The sequence below is a fragment of the Oryctolagus cuniculus genome, chromosome 13 (genome assembly GCF_051225735.1).
Source record: "Oryctolagus cuniculus isolate XC-2025 breed Fujian yellow rabbit chromosome 13, ASM5122573v1, whole genome shotgun sequence".
NCBI lineage: Eukaryota > Metazoa > Chordata > Mammalia > Lagomorpha > Leporidae > Oryctolagus > Oryctolagus cuniculus.
Window position 1 is genome coordinate 103820146 of NC_142879.1, and position 20934 is coordinate 103841079.

The window sequence follows — 20934 nt, forward strand, 5'->3', positions numbered from 1 at the left end:
GTTCATAGGTGTCAATTGAAAACAATCCTTGTTCTCTTCCTTGACCTTATTTTTCACAACCATTCCACCTCCTCATCAGTGAGCCTCAAAACCAACCAGGAGAGAAGTGTCTTCTGAGATTGGTAAATGACAAGATATGTCTCAGGCTTTTTCTCTACGTAGGAAGAACAGAGTTACACCAGCGCCAGTGGTAGAAGCCATGTAGATATGTGCTTGGGTGTGCAGGTGTAGGTGTGCTGTTGGGGCCTGCACTGGGGGTTATCAGTTGCCTCCGACAAGGGAAGCGTGTGTTGTCCACACAGCCTTTGTCCCGGGCACCTGTGCAGGTGGGAATGGAAGGTCTTCACCTCTCGCCAAGTGTTACCTCCGCTGTTTTGCAAGAAGAGGTGAATGCCATTTGTGCTTCCAAGCAGACTGCTGCTGGCTTTCACACAGAAGGAAGTCGGGCTTCTTGTTGCCTAAGCATAATGTGAATCCTTTCATTTCAAAACTCTCAAGATGTGCGCTCACAGCATAGTGATTTTACCTTCTTAAATATCATTTAACCTTATTTTTAACATTTCGTTATCTTGGCTACTGTTTTTAAATATACCTCCACTCCACTGTAATCAAAATACTGATAACGTGAAAATACCAGAGAAGAAAATGTTTCCTTTCATCCCAGTTAAGTTTTCCGCAGTTTGCCGCTGGCAGCATTTAGTTGCTAGGTATTATTTCACATCTTCCTTGGGCCTTTAAAATGTATCTTACATGTTTTTTAAGTAACACAAGCATTCGAGCAGTATGGAAGGCATACAGTATAAAAAACGGGTCATTCTTTCTTTGCTCACTTCCTCGTGTGTGTTCTAGATGTTGCAATTTGTACGCAGCAGCCTGCACGCGTGTGCTGTGCTGGGAAGACCATTTCCTGGAGAACGCGCTCGGCCTGTTGTGGATGCCTTCTCGTGTCCGTACAAAGGGATCTTAGATGATGGTTAAGGCTTTTCTGTAATTAAAAACAGCTTTGCAGATAAACATATATAGGTGTATTTGCACACCTGTCTAAGGTAATTTGTCAGGTAAATGTCAGGCGGTTGTTAGACTAGTCACATGCCCAAGGGGAGGTAGCCCCTCAGTGGAGACGCTCGCTCAAACCAGGCGGTCGGGTTCTACATTTGGATCTATAGTGCCACATTAACGCTGGGTGGAAGAATGCACTCTGTCCTAATCCTTGCTTACACCATGTGTCTCTGAGACTGACACTGTCTCTCTCTCCCATTTTGCCAGTTAAACAAACTTCCCTTATCTAGAAGTTAGAACTCACAGGCTGTGTTCTAGATGCAGGGGCACAGCCGTGAGCCGGGACAGTGAGCCACGTGATCATGAGGGTTGCGTGGATGAGGTGGGAAGCGAGGAATGACTTGAGCAGAAGGACTACAAGGATCCCCTGATCCTCTAGAAGGATTTCTGTGGCTGCTGTATGGAAAAGTGACTGCAGGAGACAAAGGTGGTGGCAGGGGGCCCACCAGACAGGGGCCGGTTGCCGTGTTCTGGGCTGGAGATGCTGCTACTTCCTGAGAGGTGGGTGGGAGAGGCACTGTGTGGTCAGATCCGGAACATATCATCCAACAGCTGTGCATGGATTCCAAAAATTGGTGCACCAAAATTAACTTTGTTTTAGTATCATTTTCCATGAACTTTTTGAAGTCCCTCCACGTTCTTATGAGTATTTAAGATTTCTCAGTAAACTATAGAAATTAGCCATTTGGTGACTTATGTTTGTCACAGTTTGTTGTTTTTCAACAGTTTCCTGTTGACTTGGGACTTTTTTATATGTGCAGTTATGGGTTTCATGCTGTACTTAATAAAGTCTTCTTAGTCCAACATTATGAAAGAATTTGTGTTTTCTTTTAATACTTTAATGATTTCATCTAAGTTAAAATCTTTCTTTCATGTGGATTTCATTTTGGTGACAGTTGTAAGGTGGGGATCTGGATTTATTTTTCCGCATTCATTTTTTTTTTTTTTTTTTTTTGACAGGCAGAGTGGACAGTGAGAGAGAGAGAGACAGAGAGAAAGGTCTTCCTTTGCCGTTGGTTCACCCTCCAATGGCCGCCGCGGCCAGCGCGATGCGACCGGCGCACCGCGCTGATCCGATGGCAGGAGCCAGGAGCCAGGTGCTTTTCCTGGTCTCCCATGGGGTGCAGGGCCCAAGCACCTGGGCCATCCTCCACTGCACTCCCTGGCCACAGCAGAGAGCTGGCCTGGAAGAGGGGCAACCGGGACAGAATCCGGTGCCCCAACCGGGACCAGAACCCGGTGTGCCGGCGCCGCTAGGCGGAGGATTAGCCGCATTCATTTTTTTTTTAAGATTTATTTATTTGAAGGGCAGAGTTACAGAGAGGCAGAGGCAGAGAGAGAGAGAGAGAGTTTCCATCTGCTGGTTCACTCCGCAGGAGGCTGCAATGGCCACAGCTGAGCCGATCTGAAGCCAGGAGCCAGGAGCTTCTTCCAGGTCTCCCATGCGGGTGCAGGGGCCCAAGGACTTGGGCCATCTTGTACTGCTTTCCCAGGCCATAGCAGAGAGCTGGATTGGAAGTGGAGCAGCTGGGACTAGAACCAGTGCCCAGATGGGATGCCGACACTGCAGGCCGTGGCTTTACCCGCTATGCCACGGTGCCGGGCCCCTCCACATGCATTTTTACTAAATAATGCATCTTTCCATCACTGATTTGCAACACTATTATTTGTTCAAACTCACTGATGGTCCGCCTTCCCTCTAACAATGTAGGTCCGTCTCAGTTTCTGTAGCTCTGGGGTGTGCTTTACCATCTGGCGCGGCTAGTCCATGTTTTCCTGCCACCACCATTGCTATTATTTTTCTGAACTTTCCTGAATATTGCTATTTTTAATTTTCCCAGCTCGTAATACCAGCAAGATGCATTGAGCACCTATTGCAGTACTTACTGTTTTGCATATGTAATTATTTCCTCATTATGAAACCATATGAGGATATGCCATTATTAGTCCTACCTGGCAGCTGAGGAAGCTGAGGCCTGAGAGGAAGTCACGTGCCCAAGGGGAGGTAGCCCGTGGGTGGGGAAGCCGGCTCGAACCAGGCAGTCAGGTTTCAGGGTCCCTGCTTTTACCTCCCTCTATACACTTCAGGATTCCTTGGTGTAAGTCATTTAGATTTAGGTTTAGAATCTAAAACAACCATCTTAATTTTTATAGAATTTTCCAGAAATTCCACTGATAAATAATTTTGCTTTGTTCTTTCCAATATTTGTACTTTCTCTTTTGTTCTTTTTTTAAAAAAGTGGTTTGTTATTTATAACATTGTTTAACAATGATGATAATACTCCTCTTTAACTTGTAAATGCTGATACATAATCATTTATCATGATAACTAACTTCAGTTTTGTTTTTATGCAAATGCCTTTCAGTGTCTATAGAATTCATTATTTATCATTGACTAAATTAATATAGCTAATTCACATATTTCTAATGTTGAATAATATTTTGTTTTAATATATTTAATATTTTTAATTTTTTAAAGTTTTATGCAAAATGCAGAGACACATGTGTGCACACACACACACACACTCCAAAGAGAGGTCTTCCATCCATTGGTTCATTCCCCAGATGCCTGCAACAGCAAGGGCTAGACTAGACCAAAGCCAGGAGCCTGGAATTCTATCCAGATCGATCTCTCTCTCTCTCTCTCTCTCTCTCTCTCTCTCTCTCGTGTGGGCGCCAGGGACCTAGGCCCTTGAACTATCACTGCTGCCTCCCAGAGTGCACATTAACAGGAAGTAGGAATCAGAAGGGGAGGAACTGGGACTTGAACCAGGCACTCCAATACCAGATAAGGGCATGCCAAGCAGTGGCTTACCACTATGCCAAACACAATGCGTAGATGTGTTTAATATCTTATTTAGAACTTTCACCTCAGTGACTAATAAATAGACTGAGCTTGCGGGTGGGGCTGAGGGGGCAGGAGGTGCACACGTGTATGTGTGCTCTTTCTCAGATTTTAGTTTGCCGTTATTCTGACTTCATAGAAGGAATTTGGATTCTTCATTTTCTCCTCTCTTTAAAAAGTAAGAGAGTCATCAGCCCTTTGAAGATCTGAAGAAATTCACCTGGGAAGACACCTGGCAGTTTTTCAGTGGTTAAACTGTTTTATATCTTCCTGAATTTATTCCATGATCTGTCTGTGACACTTTACTATCTCTTCTACAATTTTATAAGTTCTATAAAATGATAAATGTAGTGATAGTGTTTACATTTTCCTAGAAAGAATTTTCATTGATTAATTTTATTTGCTTAGATTTGTAAAAGATATATATGGTATCTCAAATTCCTTTACAGTCAGAGTTACTTTGATTCACTTATATTTTAGTATTGAACGTTTGTGCTTCTGAGTTTTCTCCAGAACTGAGTGTGCTAATAGTTGTCTGTTTTATTGATTTTAAAGATTAGGTTTTCGAATTGATTTATCAGCAGCAACATGGCATCTCTACTTTTTGACTGAATAGTTTCTGCTTTTGTATTTTTGATTCTGTATTCATACTTGTGTTTCTGTCATACTGCCCATATTCCATAAGTAATAGTTGATATAAATTAAAAAGCACCATTTTATAAAAGCATGTTTTACCTCTGAAGGAAATACTGATTATTGATAGCTTGGTGTGAATTATTTTAGTCCACGTACTTCTCTTTACACAGAGAGAAGAGCCACCCATTTCTGGGACTGAGTCTAGTTTAATCTGCTGAGGACTTGCCTCTTTTAGCTGTTTCATTTCTCTGATTGTGAGTTGTGCTGAAATAAGCTGAAATTAGCCCACTGAGTGAATGGGAGTCTTGATAAGGCAGGAAGGAAGGGGGTTGTGATTTAGGAGGAGGGACTCTTGTTAGGGCATATTGATAGGAGGCTTGTAGAAAAGCCAGAAAACGAACTAGGGAAGTGCCCAAGACATAGCCTGAGAGTCCTTGGTAAATCTGCTGTAATGAGAGACGGGAAATGGGAACTCAGATTCTGTAAGCAAGGGTGGCCCTTTACCCTACTTTGCCTGTCACTTTTCATTCTGTCAGTAGCTCATTGCTGAAGACGTTAAAAACCACAAATCCTTTTGCAGGGATAAAGTTCATAATCATTCTGTTTTTTAAAACATAGCAAAGATTGTATGATTGTTGTTCAATGTAATGGGAAATCTGGATTAGAAAAGATTTTACCTAGAGAGGGACTAAAAAACCTTCCCCCCAGATCTGCTGAACCATTACTATTTATTAAAACCTGACATGTTCGTAGCACTTGGGCACTCTAAAAGCATCATAATTGCTTATTTTTAAAAAACTTAAAATTAGTTAATACACACATACTTATATCACTCATCTGTTATATTAAATATGTATATTATTGCATCCCATTCCTTCATTACATAGTAAACTAGAGATAGTAAGTTAATGATATCTGTCAGTTATGTCAAAAGTCAGCTAACAAATATCTGCAGGACTGCTGGGTACAGTATTCATGGACAGCATAAACTACCCTTTGCTGGAGTAATATTGCATGCGAAAGTTCACTCTAACCCTGCGAATTATCAGATGACTTATCCTTTCCATTTTGAGTTCTTTTTACCTGGGCTGGTTGACTGCAGTTTTTTTTTTTTTTTTTTTTTTTAGCCCCAAAATGCTATAAATGTAAATGTGTTAGATATACTACCTAGGGTTAACCACAACCTATAACTAACAAAAGTGATACTACTAACACTAAACAGTATTACATCATTAAAAGTTGAAACATAGCGCCGACGTAACACCTGACCTTAGAAACAGTGGTGCCTTTCTCAAGATGGCAGGGGTTCCAGCTGTCCGTGCTTGGAGTTTCACTATGCCCAAGTGTAGCAGAGCTTTGCAGTGAGCCAAACCATGTGGGGTTGAAAGTGTAGAATTGATTGATCCCCCATAAATGCTAGCCATATTCTAATTTCAGCTTACAGTATGTAAGTGCCAACTTTAAGAGAGTTTAGCAAGTTATGTATTAGGGTACTAATAAATAAGACTTGCAAGTTAATAGCATTATGCAACATCAACCAGAAGTCTCCATTCCAAATAGGAGTGAGTGAGTGACCTGTGGACTTGCATCTTGTTACCAGTTAAAGGCCTGTCATGCAGCGCTTATGGTCAGCTGTGGACAAACCACTGAGAATCAGGCCCCTACCCCGGAGTTCACTCAGCTTATAGTTTGGCTAGAACACAAGGAATTAATTCCCCATGTTTCCATCCTGATATGTATTTTCCTTTTACTATATGAAAAAGGTTTTTTTCTTTATTATATAGACATATTGAACAGATCTCACCAGATATTATTTGTTGAAACATTAACAAATATTTTGTAGGCCAGTTTGACAATGTCTGCTCAGTAAGTTTTCCCTTTGACTTAACAATTCTACCACTACAAATTTGTTTAAGGAATAGCCAGAGATATATTTAGAAGAAAACCTACTCTCTGACATTGTTGTTTTTGCTTACCACTGCAAACAGACTAAATTTTATCAATAGACTATTGACTACATTATATTTGTATACTAGAATGGGAATGCCATGTAGCCATTCAAAAGAAAATGGGAAACCTTCTTAAATAGAAATGTCTCCCAGATACCTTACATGGTGGAAAAAACTGGCCAAAGAGGGGGATATGGTCATATGTTTGCTTTTAAATATTCATATACTAAATTACATACAGGAAATAAAGGACTTGCATTAAATATAAGGTACATATAAATATATGTCAAGTTTTGTGTTATAGTTAAGTAGGATTAGCTATATAAAATGTCAGTAGCATGTCTACCTGGTGTACTGAAATAATAAATCTTACTATCATTTTTACCTTCACAGGGCAAATTTGGGAAGAAAAAGTAAAGTTCCTTTGCTTATTTTATAGGCTTTGTCTGGATTTAAATTTTTTAAATTTTTTTGATGAACATGTAATACGAATACAGTTTAGTGGAGGACAGTGTAGTAGTTCAACACATGTAAACACATCAGATAATTAGCATTTCCATTTCCCTTCCCTGACATTTGAAGCCCAAGAGCACCTCTGTGTAGTTCTTTCTGTGGTGACTAATGCTTTATTGTGAACTATGCACAGGCTACCGGTACCCAGTACTTCTGTCTAATTGTGTTTTGGTGATCATTATCCATGCTCCCTCTACAGCAAACATGTATCACTTTTGTCATAAAATAAGACAGAAAACTGTTTGTTCTTGAGGAAATATCTGGAAAACATGCTCATGTTAAAGGATTAATGACCCCACCCAACAATGCTTTTCAACAACATGGGATGTGGAGGAATCCCTGACACGAACTTGGGGATAATTTAGGTTCTTTGGGAGACGCTCTTCTCTAGGTCAATGAAAGCTGTTTGGTTCTTTGTTCTCATCTTTTCCTGATTACCCACAGTATTGATTTTATTGTTTCCTTCATGTTCTCAAATGTGTGTGTCTGCATATGCATATGCACATGCGTGTTTGTGTGTGTGTGTGTGTGTGTACAGATTCCAAGTATGCATATCATTTTAGCATTTAGATGATTTAAGAATGGTTGGAAAATTCGAAGAAGCAGTGAAAAGAATAAGTAAAAGTGATTATTGATTAGTTATCCCGACGAAGCCAGGCAAGCTTCCTTGTTCTCCCATCCTCAGTCTTAGCAAAGGGGAACCACTCTGCAAATAGTTGAAAGGGGTAGTCCAGTGACCAGTTAAGTGCCCAATTAACTACTATTTATACCTTTATAACAATTATTATAAAGACTCTGCATGAAAACATTGATTACAGTAGTAGGTCATTTGCTTTAAAGAATTTCATTCTCAACTATTATTACTCATGGTCTGTGAACTATGGAATCGTTAGGATAATTACGTATCTGTATAATGCTGGTGTTAAATTTCATTAAGAGGGGCCAGTGCTGTAGCACAGGAGGTTAAGCTGTGACCTGCAGCACCAGCATCCTATTTGGGTGCTGGTTTGAGTCCCAGCTGCTCCACTTCCAATCAGGCTCTCCCAGCTAATGTGCCTGGGAAAGCAGCGGAAGATGGCCCAATCCCTGGGCCTCTTCACCCCCACATAGGAGACCTAGAAGAAGCTCCTGGCTCCTGGCTCTGATCTGGTATAGTCCTGGCCATTGCAGCCATTTGGGGAATGAACTAGCAGATGGAAGATCTCTCTGGTTCTTCTTCTCTCTGTAACTACATGTTTCAAATAAATGAATGAATATTAAAAATTTCATTGAGAGTCATTAAAAATTATGGAAAGTTTGTCCATTGGAATACTTCTGAGTGTCAGTTTTTTTCATAAGTTAGCAACATTACTTAATGCTGCCTTTATTACATAGGAATTTGACTAAACTGATTGATTCTTTCTAAAGTGAGAGTAACATGAGATGCCTGAGCCTCAGAACTTGAAAATACTTTGCTTGTAGTAGGTGGGATGATGGGGTGCTGTTTTATTGGGAAAGATGGTGTCCAGATTTGAATCCCTACATGTACATAAACAGTGTTGTGTACAGTACGCTCATGATGGTTGGAGACAATGTTTGATGTGTTTAAGAACAGACTATGGGATCAGACTGCTGGGGTTCCCGTCTTGGCACTGCCACTTCTTAGCTGGCAGCTGTATGATTGTGGACAAATTACCCCTCCCTGCGTTAGTTTCCACCTCTGTAAAGTACGAGTATGAGAAGGAGGTGGTAGACCTCCGTTGTATACGTTGTTATAAGGTTGTTCTGAGAATGAAGTGAGTTAGTGCTTATAACGCTCGCACATGACGCAGTTGTTCGGTAAGTGCAGCTGCTGGTACTCATCCCCGTTCTGCTCGTCCAGTATCTGGAGTGCTTACACACGTGTTGTCAGGAAGACTGAACTGCCGCCTTCCCAGTATTGTTGGAAGCCTGTTTTTCTTAGGTGTCAGGACTGATTTCATGCCAGTTTTGAGTGTTCGTTTCTTGTTTGCATTACAGTTACAAACTACAATACTGTGGTGGAAACGAATTCAGATTCAGACGATGAAGACAAACTCCATATCGTGGAAGAAGAGAGTGTCGCCGATGCGGCGGACTGTGAAGGCGGTGTGCCCGAGGACGAGCTGCCGGCAGAGCAGACGGTGCGGCCCGGGCGCGGGGAGCGAGAAGGCGCCTCCCAGAACTGCTGGGAGGATGACGGTAACGCCCCGCTCTTTGTCGTTTTCCGCTCGCTCGGGCCTGTTTTTGTAAAATAGTGACTGAAAAGAGAAATGGCATGAAAAGCTTGAACAGCAAACTTTTTTATTCATCAATATTAGGTGTCCATCTGCATACTGAAGGGGAGGTTCTGAAGAACAATGAATAATAAAACCATGTTGACCATTTGTATTGTACTCGATATGATACACCGAATTCTAGTGGATTTTTCTAAGCAAGATTGAGCTTTCCATATGTTGTGGATTAATCGATTTCATATTGTGACTCCAAATGGAGACTCTACTTAGGTGCAATGAGTTCATGTCCTCTGGGTGTATGCCCAGGAGTGGAATTATTGGATCAGAGTGCAGGTCCATTTCTAGTTCTTAAGGAAGTCTTCATACTGCTTTCCGCAGGACTGTACTAACTCGGCATTCCCAGCAGCAGTATATAGGAGTTCCCCCCCCCTCCACACCTCCACCAGCATTTGTTATTCTCCTTTTCATCATAGCTGTTCTGACAGGAGTGAGGTGGGAGCTCACTGTGGCTTTGGTCTACATCTCCCTGATACTGAGCTTTGTTTCATGTATTTACTAGCCATCTGTCTTTCTTCTCTGAAGGACTGCCCAGTTCTTAAATACCTGCTGTAGCTTGTTTATAGCAGCATTGTTCACAATAGCCAAAATATGTGATCAGCCAAACTGTCCATCATCTAATGAATTAATAAAGAAAATGCGGTATACCTGCGCAGTGGAATACCATTCAGCTCTTAGAAACAAACAAACAAACAGACAAAGCCTTGCCATTTGCAGCAAAACGGGTGGAACTTGAGGACATCATGTCGAGTGAAATGAGCAGAAACAGAAAGACAAATACCATATATTTTCTCTTATATTTGGGAGCTAAAATTTAAAAAATCAATCTAAATGTAGGATGTTGATTTCTAGATGCTGGAAAGAGTTTGGGGTATATGGAAATGATTTGTATTACTTCCTTATAATTTTATTTTTGTAAACTTCAAATATTGCCGAAATAAAGTGTTAAAAATGAAACAACTTAGAGGCAAACAAATTGTATTTTGAAATAGTCAAACTATAATACAATTCAGTGTCAAAAGTTCCAAATACAGATGAAGCATGAGAATCTTTTCTTTTTAAAAAACATTTTATTAGGGGCCAGCGCCATGGCTCACTTGGTTAATCCTCCGCCTGTGGTACCAGCATCCCATATGGGCACCGGATTCTGTCCCGGTTGCTCCTCTTCCAGTCCAGCTCTCTGCTGTGACCCGGGAGTGCAGTGGAGGATGGCCCAAGTGCTTGGGCCCTGCACCCCATGGAAGACCAGGAGGAAGCACCTGGCTCCTGGCTTTGGATCAGTACAGCACCGGCCGTGGCGGACATTTGGGGAGTGAACCAACGGAAGGAAGGCCTTTCTCTCTGCCTCTCTCTCTCACTATCTATAACTCTACCTGTCAAATAAATTAAAAAAATTTTTATTGAAATGCAGCATACATACCAAGAAATGCAAAATAGTGTACAGATGAATTTTTCGCTCATAACTGATACCCAGATTAAGAAAAAAGCATTTCTAGTACCCCAGGAGTCCTCACTGTCCCCCCCATTTCTTTTTTTTTTTAATGTGTGAGATAAGTTTATTGTCATTTACATGACAATAATTCAGTGAAGCACTGTTTATCACTATAGACCAAATGACATGATATCTATTCAATTTTATATTATAATATTTTTAGTCCCACAGATAAGAGAATTCATGTGATTCTTGTCTTTCTGAGTGTGGTTTATTTCACTGGCCATAATGATCTCCAGTTGCATCCATTTTGTTGTGCATATCAGGATTTCATTCTTTTTATGGCTGAGTGGTATTCCATCATATTTTTATATCAGATTTCCTGTATCCAATCATCTAGGATGATTCCATATCTTAGCTGTTGTGAATCGAGCTGCTGGAAACATGGCAGAGCAGGTAACTCTTCCACATGCTGATCTCCTTTGGATATATTCCCAGGAGGGAGTAGCTGGGTCATAGAGTAGTTCTGTTTTTAGTTTTCTGAGGACTACCTGTACTGTCTTCCATAGTGACTGTACGAATTATTTTCAGTGCTCACTAGCCTCTCTATACAGATGTCAGAATCCTGTAAATAATGTGGTTCTTTCACTTGCTACAGATCTTTACTTTCACTCAAGTAAAGCCTGGTTTAGTGGAAGGAGTAGTGAAAGTAGAGACCTTCTCGTTAATGCCCTTTTAGTGAGCAAATACCAGATGTTTAACTTACTTCCTCATCTGTCAGATGGAAAAATGGTAGTATACTTTTATTCTGCCTCTCAACTCTCTTCCTTCTGCTTTTCCTAATAAACTGCAATTACTTAGTTTATTACTTAGCCTGTCTTGCCAAGACATTTAAACATCAGTGGTATAGAAGGACAATGTGAGGGTGGCATCTAATAAGATTTAACAGTTTGGGGATCAGAAACATGGCCACCAGCAGAGGCAAAGAGGGACATGTAAGAAGTCAGATGGAACATGGTCATACAGAGGGGAAGCTGTCCAGCCAGAATGCAAGGCCAAGGAACTTACCTAGGCAAGATACCAGGATGAAGACCAGGAAGTCTGGGCAAATCGGTCCAGTATGGAAGTGAGAGAATGTGAATAATGAGATGTCGAAGCTTAAAAATCCAAATAATAGCCATTGGCTAACAGACGCAAGATTCTGCAGTGTGACAAATACCCTAATTAACAAGGGACTTCTGAGTGCGTGTGATCAGCCCTCGTGTCTGTAGCTTTATTCATTTCTATTCAAGCTCTGAAGGATCGGGGATACTGCTGGAATAAGACTGTCTCTGCCTGAGAAGCGTGCAGCTTTTGGGGGAGATTGATAAATAGACTGCAAATACATTATAGTTGGATATAAATGTAAATTTAATGTGAACGCATTAAAAAAGCACATCCAAATCAGACAAGGGAAGAAGTCCTAAAAAATTGTTTTTAGGTTTTTACTTAGGGATGGGTGTTGTGGCACCATAGTTAAGACATTACTTGGGATGCCCACCTCCCCTATCAAAGTGCCTGGGCTCAAGTTTCCACTTCTGCTAATGGGCACCCTTGGGACAGCAGGTGATGGCTGTAGTATCTGGGACCCTCCTACACATACCAGATGGCATTCTGGGTGTCTGACCGGGCCCAGTACTGCCTCTTGCAGGCATTTGAGGAGTGAACCAGCAGATGGAAGATCAGTTAGTTCTCATTCTCTCTCTGTCTGTGTCTCTCTTTCTCTGCCTTTCAAATAAATAAAAGTCAATTTAAAATTATTTGTTTAATTTGAAAAGCAGGTTAGTTAATTTTTATTTATTTGAAAAGGAGAGAGAGAGATCTATCATCCATTGATTGACTCATCAAATGCCTGCAACAGCCAGGGCTAGGTCAGGCTGAAACCAGGATCCAGGAACTCACATGGGTGACATGGACCCAACCACTGGATCCATTACCTGCTGCCTCCCAGAGTGCGCAGCAGCAGGAATCTGGCATCAACAGCGGAACTTCCGGAATGTGGGCATGACAAGGAGCAACTTAACGGCATGCTGAATGTCTGTCCCTAGAAGAATCTCTAGTGACGTGATGCTGGTTTTGACATCTGCAAGCCCAACAGAGGCTGATCAGGCAGAGGAGAGAGAGCAGAAGGTGCTTCAGGCAGAAGGGGAAACGTGTGTGACGCTGCAGTCTTGAGCAAGACCAGAGGAGTAAACGAGGGAAAGGATAGCAAGTGCTTTGTGTCCTGTAAGATGTGAGAACGTCATTGTTCTGTAACTGGGAAATAAATCCGGCGCAGTGTAGAATAAAAGTTTTGGAGGAAGCAGCATTGCGCCTTCCGTAAGAAGGCCACAGTAACTCGGCCAGTGGTGAGGGTTTGCTCACTGCAGCAGACTGAACCAGAAGGGGGAGGTTTGAAAGACAGACGGGAGGCGGATATCTGTGTGGAAGGTCATGGAGGGAGGACTGCTAGAACTTCCAGGGGTAGAGGAAGCAGAACCGAAGTTCCTGTTGCTTTTTGTGTTGCGACTCATCGATGGCAGAGCTGTTTGTTTAAACTTTAATACTAAGCTCAAAACCCTGGGAGCAGACTTCTTATATGTATCTTGTTGGTAGACCAGATTTATCCCTTTGTGTAATTAATCCAAAGTCATCGTGTTCAAGAAGGTTATGATCTTCCGGGGAAGGCACACATGGGAGAATAAGATAGCTGAAGGGAGTGATAGGAAACATGATGAAGAGACTCTCTTTCTGAAAAAGGTTGTGATTATTTGGACTTCCCCACTGAAAATAACTCTGATGCTAGATTTAAAATAACAGAAAAACAAAAACACTTAGCAGTTTTAAGGAAGTAAGTAGATAGTTAGACACTAATATGTCAAAACTTAAGTGAAGACAGGAACCCGTAATAACAAATAGAGAAGATCGTGGAAGACTCTTTGGTCTGAGGTGGTCTGCTCACCCAAGCATACAAGATATGTTTTTCAGGCTTCTGAGAAGAAGCCAAGCTCATGACCACAAAGAGTATAATAGCAGAGCTTCTGCTAGCGTAGATTTCATCTCAGTTAAAAAAAATGGACTGCAAGCACACCATCATCCTTGCCGTCCTCGAGAGTCTGGAGCAGGGTTCCCTTGCCTTGATGGTAGTGGATGAGGACTGTCTGAGCAGTGGTAACCACAGCTGTCTTCTAATGACTGTAAACCCAAATTCACACTGCGGGTAGTCTGATAAAATCTCAAGCCACCCTGGACTTCAAGCGGCACTGCTGGGAATACCCATAGACACTAGGCAGAAGCAAATTCAAGATTTGTGGAACTATATGCTTTCATCTTAGCACTATGGAAATCTCCTTACTATTTTTTTTCAAGAAGACAACAATGTATGTGACAATTATCAGGGGGAATAAAGGAAGCAGAAATTGACCCATGAAGACCAGAGTTAGATATTTATTATAAAATGACTGTCATGATTAGAGAAGAAACAACCAATTCTGAAATTATCTGAATCTGATAGAATAAACTATAATGAACAGGTTTTTTTTAACTCTTATTTAATAAATATAAATTTCTAAAGTAAAGCTTTTGGATTACAGTGGCTTTTTCCCCTATAACCTCCTTCCCACCCACAACTCTCCCATCTCCCACTCCCTGTCCCATCCCATTCACATCAAGATTCATTTTCAATTATTTTTATATACAGAAGATCAATTTAGTATATACTAAGTAAAGATTTCATCAGTTTGCATCCACACAGAAACACAAAGTATAAAGTACTGTTTGAGTACTAGTTATACCGTTAATTCACCTAGTACAACACATTAAGGGCAGAGATCCTACATGAGGAGTAAGTGCACAGTGACTCCTGTTGTTGATTTAACAATTGACACTCTTGTTTATGGAGTCAGTGATCACACTAGGCTCTTGTCATGAGTAGCCAAGGCTATAGAAGCCTTTTGAGTTCACCAACTCGAATCTTATTTAGACAAGGCCATAGTCAAAGTGGAAGTTCTCTCCTCCCTTCAGAGAAAGGTACCTCCTTCTTTGATGACCTGTTCTTTTCACTGGGAATGAACAGGTTTTAATAAGAACCCAATGGAACTTCTGCAACTGAAAAAAACAGAATAATGGGAATTTAAAAATCACATGATGATCTGCCTTCTTGGTGCAGTAGGCAGCATGTCAGTCTCATAATCTGAAAAATCACAGGATGGATTTAATAACTTTTATAGGAATTAAACAGAGTTAAAGAATCAGTGAATTGGAAGCTAGAGAAAATTATACTAAATGAAACTCAGGGAGGTACACATAGAAGAATATGAAAAAGAGATTAAGAGAATTAAGACATGTCTTAGTTCTGGGTGAATGAAGAATATGGCAGCCGCAATATTTGAAGAAGTAATGGCTGAGAAGTTTTCAAAATTGATAAAAGCTACTGTGCTGTAGACTGAAGCCCGGCAGATGTCAAGAGGGATAATAGGAGTGATGTGAGCAAGCTGGCTGAGTAAGAGGCCCCAGCCCTTAGTCCACCCACAGAAATACCAACTCTGTGAGTCCCTCATAGACAATAATTACTTCCCCTGTGGAGAACTAGAGTTGCTTAGAGGTTCTGGCACCCTGCTGCGGGAAGGAGCAGCATTGGGAAGGAATGTGTTGAAGAGGGCAAGGGAGAAGAGTTAGTTTCACATCACCCACATCACCTCTCCCCCAGAAGCAGCGTAGCTCAGTGCCAAGAGAGGTCCCTTGGCCACAAGTGATCGCCTTGCCTCCCAGCCCTGCAGGGACTTCCCAGGCCACTCCTATCTGTGTCATGCCACCCAGGACCCTGAGGACACCAGCATGGCTGAACTCTCGGGGTAAGCTAGGAGGGTGGAGAAAGGGAAACCTGCATAGAGTTCTCAGCAGCCGGCTGTAGGTCCTGCTCCCCGGATTGCAGACTCCACCAAGAGGTCCACCCGCATACCCCACATGCCCCACTCGTGGACACTTGCCCCCAACACCCCATGGACAAAACCCTGTGTATCCATGTATATGGCCAGTATGAGCTCCTACAGTCAGCACGTCAGATCTGAAAGGCAAGAATGAATCTTACTAGCTGGCTTGATTCTGTTGATTTGGAAGAAGGCCCACATCTTGGTATTTAACACAGTTTCAAAAGCTGCTATCACAGACTTGAGAATTATCAAATTTGCATCCCAACAAACAGAAAAAGGTCACATAAAACTCAGGAGCCGTGAACGGGTGCCATGAAAGCCAGCATCCTTGAAATCATTGAGTACTTCCTTAATAAAATAAAGCTTATCTATCTAAGGTGTATCACACGCATCGTATTTAATGATAAAATGTTGAAAACTCTCCCTTTATGATGAGAAACAAGGGGAGGTTGTCTGCCGTCGCCACTGCCATCAGCCCTTTATTCGAGGGTGCTGTCCACGTGCTGCCACTGTGACTTGTAACCCGGCCTGTGGGGGGCAGTGGCGAGTCTCCTGAGCAGAGCGAGCAAGGGAGGGGCAGACAGAAAAGAGGCTGGAGGGCAGTGGACCACCAGAACACGTGCAGGCGTCACACGCTGCTGAGTGGATAAGGGGTGCAGCAAGAGTTGGCATAGAGAAGTGGTACAATTTGATTTTCATTTTAGAAGGGTGACAGGCCGTTCCTTTGAGAATAAAGTGGGGGGCGGGGCAGGGAGACTACTAAGAAGGCTGTTTGAGTAGTACAGGATGGCAGCTTGAATCAGGACGGTTCTATTTTCGAAGTAGTCAGTAGGATATCTTGAGGGATTCAGTCTGAACTGAGAGGAGGAGGAGCCTAAGAGGACTCTGGGTGCCCTTGCATGGTTAGGTTTGGCGTGGGGTCTATATGAAGCTATCCAAGTGAATCAGCCCCAGCAGTATCCACTTTAGGGGTGTGATTCTGTCATTTATCACATCCGTTTCCCTGCTGTCATCCGGAAGTGTGATGAGTAGGGCCCAAGACACAAGTAGCAGTATCACAGTAGCTTCCCGCAAATAAACCACTTTTAAATGAATGTGATCAACTATTGTATAACTTACCCCTGTCATCAAGGATGGATTTAAAGGAGATTAAAGAAACTCACATATACTACAGTTAACCAGTTTTTCTAGACTACTTTATAATAATACTGTCAAAAATGGAATTGAGACCAGTTTCATAACTTCTGTTTTTAGAGAACAGAATCCTGGAGGCTGGCCAGTGTGTGTGTGTGTGTGTGTGTGTGTGTGTGTTGAAAGATTTATTTATTTATTTGAAAGGCATGGTTACAGAGAAAGACACAGAGAGGGAGATGATTCACTCCCCAAATGGTCTCAACGGCTGGGGCTTGGCCAGATGGAAGCCAGGAGCCAAGGGCTTCATCCAGGTCTCCCACATGGGTGCAGGGGCCCAAGCACTTGGACCATCCTCTGCTGCTTTCCAGGGCTCATTAGCAGGGAGCTGGATCAGAAGTGGAGCAGCCGGTACTCTAACAGGTACCAATATGGGTTGCCAGCATTGCAGGAGTTGGCTTTACCTGCTACTCCACAATGCCAGCCCTTTGTTTAATGCACACACACACAATACTTTTATAATCTATTCTAGAACCATTCTCAGGATAGTTGTTAAGTAATTCTGGTCTAAACTTTACAAAAAGGGGTCTAAGGTAAAATACACAAATTGAATGACATATGCCTGTCTCTCCTAATCCCCACTGCTCCTCACAGATTGTAACCAGATGAGTGATTTATTTTCCATGACTACTCTATTTTTTTAAATATATAAGCCAGTAGACCAAGTATTTTTGTACAATGGATTTTCTGTCCAGGGTTTTGGTTCTCTCTTTTACTTCTTGAACTTTCTGGTATAGAAAATCAACACTAAGTCTAGTAGTTCCTGGTTTTCTTTGGATTTGAGTCCAGGCTCTAGAAGGCCCCTTCACAGCCTCACTCCCCCATTGTCTTCCAAACCTGCTGTTGCGCCCCTCTCCTTGTCCATACCCTTTCTCTGAATCTTGAAGCTGTCCGTTCCTTCTGCCTCAGGTGTTCTCTCCTTTTTTTTGTCTCATGTAAACCATTACTTGTCCTCCCTGGACAGGGAACAAGACGCAGTGAATACTGCAGACCTGTCGTTGTCCACAGTGTTCACCTGTTACAATTGAATAGGGATCGCTCTGCTCCATGAAACAACTCTTTAGGCAGGGGCTGGGTCTCTCAGTGAATTATATCTTTTACCACTAATAACTAATATGTATTATATACTTAGAAATCCCCTACAGATGAGTGACCCATTAAAACATTTCCCTTTTTGCATTTTTAATCACCAACTGTGACACCATCAGTTTCAAACAGGTAGTCTCGCCCTTCCTTGCTCTCCTTAGCATTTTGAAAGCTTCAGTTCTTTCTCATGTTTTACCTCCCTTATAAACATTATTTGGGACCTAACCTCCTGTATCCATCCTTGGTTGTATGACATTATTTCTGCTCTTTGCAAATACACTTTTCAAATACGCGCCACCTTGAAGCTCCCTCTGTATAACGCTTTTTAGTTCTTTTTATATTAAGCATAAGCAGAGAATGCAAACAGTTTAAAAATATTAAAATGTTTTCTTTGTGTACAAGAGGTCATCAAAAAGTTTGTAAAAGGTTTGTCTTATGAAAAAAACTAAGCTTGAGTTCCACTTTTTTTTTCCCGCCAAAATAGGCATATCTTGATTTTCCACACTTTTTGAAGTAGCCAAAATATATAAGCCATATAGGAAGTAGTGAAATAAGTTGATCACTTTAACCCTTTATGAACTGTGTCTAAAAGAACTAGAGGCTTCTGCTTCTGGAAGTACAGGTGCTTTTCCTGATTCTCCCTGCTGAGTTCCGCTAAACTCTTGGGCAAAACCCAAGACTCTGAAAGATGGAAAGAAGACGGCAGACAGGCGAGGGACTTGAGAAGCCAACTAATGACCTGGCAGTGGAATCCATTTTCTTTTAGCTTCTATATCTCTCAGATCAGACGTGGTGCTGCTGCAGAAGCCAGCAACTCAGAAACCTCAACAGGTGCACACACACACACACACACACAAACACATAAAAACCTCAAGAAAAGTCTGTTGTCTCTAGCCAAAGGACCAGCCTCATGACACAGAAAACTAGACTGTAACTACTCCTCTGTAGCCAGATACCATGGGAAAAATGCAGCCTCACTCCTCACTCTTGCCAGCAAAGGCTGAGTCAGGAGCCCTGCGTAGACTTCCAGCCTTGCTACAGTAAAGTATCCCAGCTGCCCAGCGCAGTGGCGCCAGGCAGGGTCAGGGAGGGAGCTGGGACTTTGATCTCTCCCAAGCAGTCTCAGGAGGCTCCCTATCCTCCCGCCGTGTCGGTGGAAAACCTGAGCTCACATCGTACCCATGCCTGGTGGTCACAAGGCATCCCTTCCCATCTCTGCTGAGCTCATTAGAGGAAGTCCAGAGGGGAGTCAGAGCTTCCACCACAACACAGAGGTAATGCAGGGACGACCCACCCACGGTGTCAGAGGGAGCCATTAACACCCAGTGCTTCTGTCTCCTTCAGTCATCACTAAAATGCCGAGTTTCCCTTCAGGAATCACTCATCCTACCAGTAACCAGGAAATCAACTTGAATTTGAAGACAGTCAACAGATACAAACCGTGAAGTGATGTTGATGGAATTATCTGACAAGGATTTTTAAAGCAAGCATGATAAAAATGCTTCAGCAAACAACTGTGAATATGTTTGGAACCAAAGACAGAGAGCCCAGCAAAACAATAGAAAACATAAAATAAGCATTAAATGTATATTTTATAGTTGATAACTAAAAAATTCTGAACTCAGCGACGGGACTCAGTAGCGGAATGGAAGGACAGAGGGAAGGATCAGTGAAGTTGGAGGCGGAGCCATAGAATCTACCCAGTCTGAACACCAGAGAGGAACAAAGAGTGGAGTATGAGCAACCCGTTCAGACCTAGTAGTTACTGTCATTGCAGTTCCAGAAAAGCAGGAAGAGAATGGAGCTTCCCCCAAGAGAGATAAACCCAAAGAAATGCATGCCAAGGATACTTAGTAGGCACATGTCAGGTAACTAAAGACAAACAAAAAATCTTGAAGGCAGAAGGAGAAAGAGAAATAATGCATAATTACCTTTTGGGAAAAAAATCATAGAGGCCAGCAGGAAATAGTACACTTTAGAAATACTGATGGGGCGGAGCCAGCACTGTGGCATAGTGGAGTAAGCCACTTCCTGCAATTCTTGCATCCCATATGAGTGGCCAGTCCAAATCCCAGATGCTCCGCTTTCCAATCCAGCTCCCTGCCGTTGCACTTGGGAAAGCAGTGGAAGATGACCCACATACACCTAGGAGCCCTGGATGGAGTCCTGGCTCCTGGCTTCAGCCTCGCCCATATGTGGCCATTGCAGCCATTTGGGTAGTGACCCAACAGATGGAAGATACCTTTCTGTCTCTCACTGTCTCTCTTTGAAACTCTGTCTTTCAAATAAATAAATAAATAAATTTAAAAAAAAAATTTCAAAATGGGGGCCGGCGCGGTGGCGCACTAGGTTAATCCCCCACCTGTGGTGCCAGCATCCCATATGGGCACCAGGTTCTATTCCCAGTTGCTCCTCTTCCACTCCAGCTCTCTGCTATGGCTCAGGAGGGCAGTGGAGGATGGCCCAAGTGCTTGGGCACCTGCACCCACATGGGAGACCAGGAAAGAGGCTCCTGGCTCCTGGCTTTGGATCAGCATAGTTCTGGCCATGGCGGCAATTAGGGAGTGAACCAGCGGAAGGAAGACCTTTCTCTCTGTCTCTCCCTCTCACTGTCTGTAAACTCTACCTGTCAAATAAATAAAAATCTTAAAAAAAAATTCAAAATGCTGGAAGAACTGTCAATCTAAAATTATGTATCTAGAGAAAATATCCTTCAAGAATTAAGAAGAAATCAGAATATTTTCACGTAAGATAACACTAAGACAATGTTCCCTAAATGAATGGCTAAAAGGAGCTCTCTAAACAGAAAAGAGATGATTTTTTTAAAATAAAGAAGGAAGAATGTTGGAACAGGAAGGAAGTAAGAACAATGGAAAAAGTCAAAACATGGGTATGTACAAGAGAGCTTCAAAAAGTATGTGGGAAAGTGGAATTAAAATAAATTTGTTTAGTGCAAAACATTTTGAAGTCTGCGAATGGTTTT

General features: G+C 42.2%; 1 protein-coding gene across 19 annotated transcripts in view; it reads left to right on the plus strand.

Annotated features, from left to right (window-relative positions):
• ZEB1 (zinc finger E-box binding homeobox 1) overlaps window positions 1–20934 on the plus strand; it is a 182242-nt gene that overhangs the window by 109768 nt on the left and 51540 nt on the right. For all 19 annotated transcript variants that reach the window (XM_070056087.2, XM_070056086.2, XM_051821680.3 and 16 more), the window contains one exon: window positions 9001–9201. Coding sequence is in view for 9 of the 19 variants with exons in the window: in XM_051821680.3 (XP_051677640.3) it covers window positions 9001–9201 (201 nt within the window). In the remaining 10 variants the exon portion in view is untranslated. The remainder of the gene's footprint in view (window positions 1–9000; window positions 9202–20934) is intronic.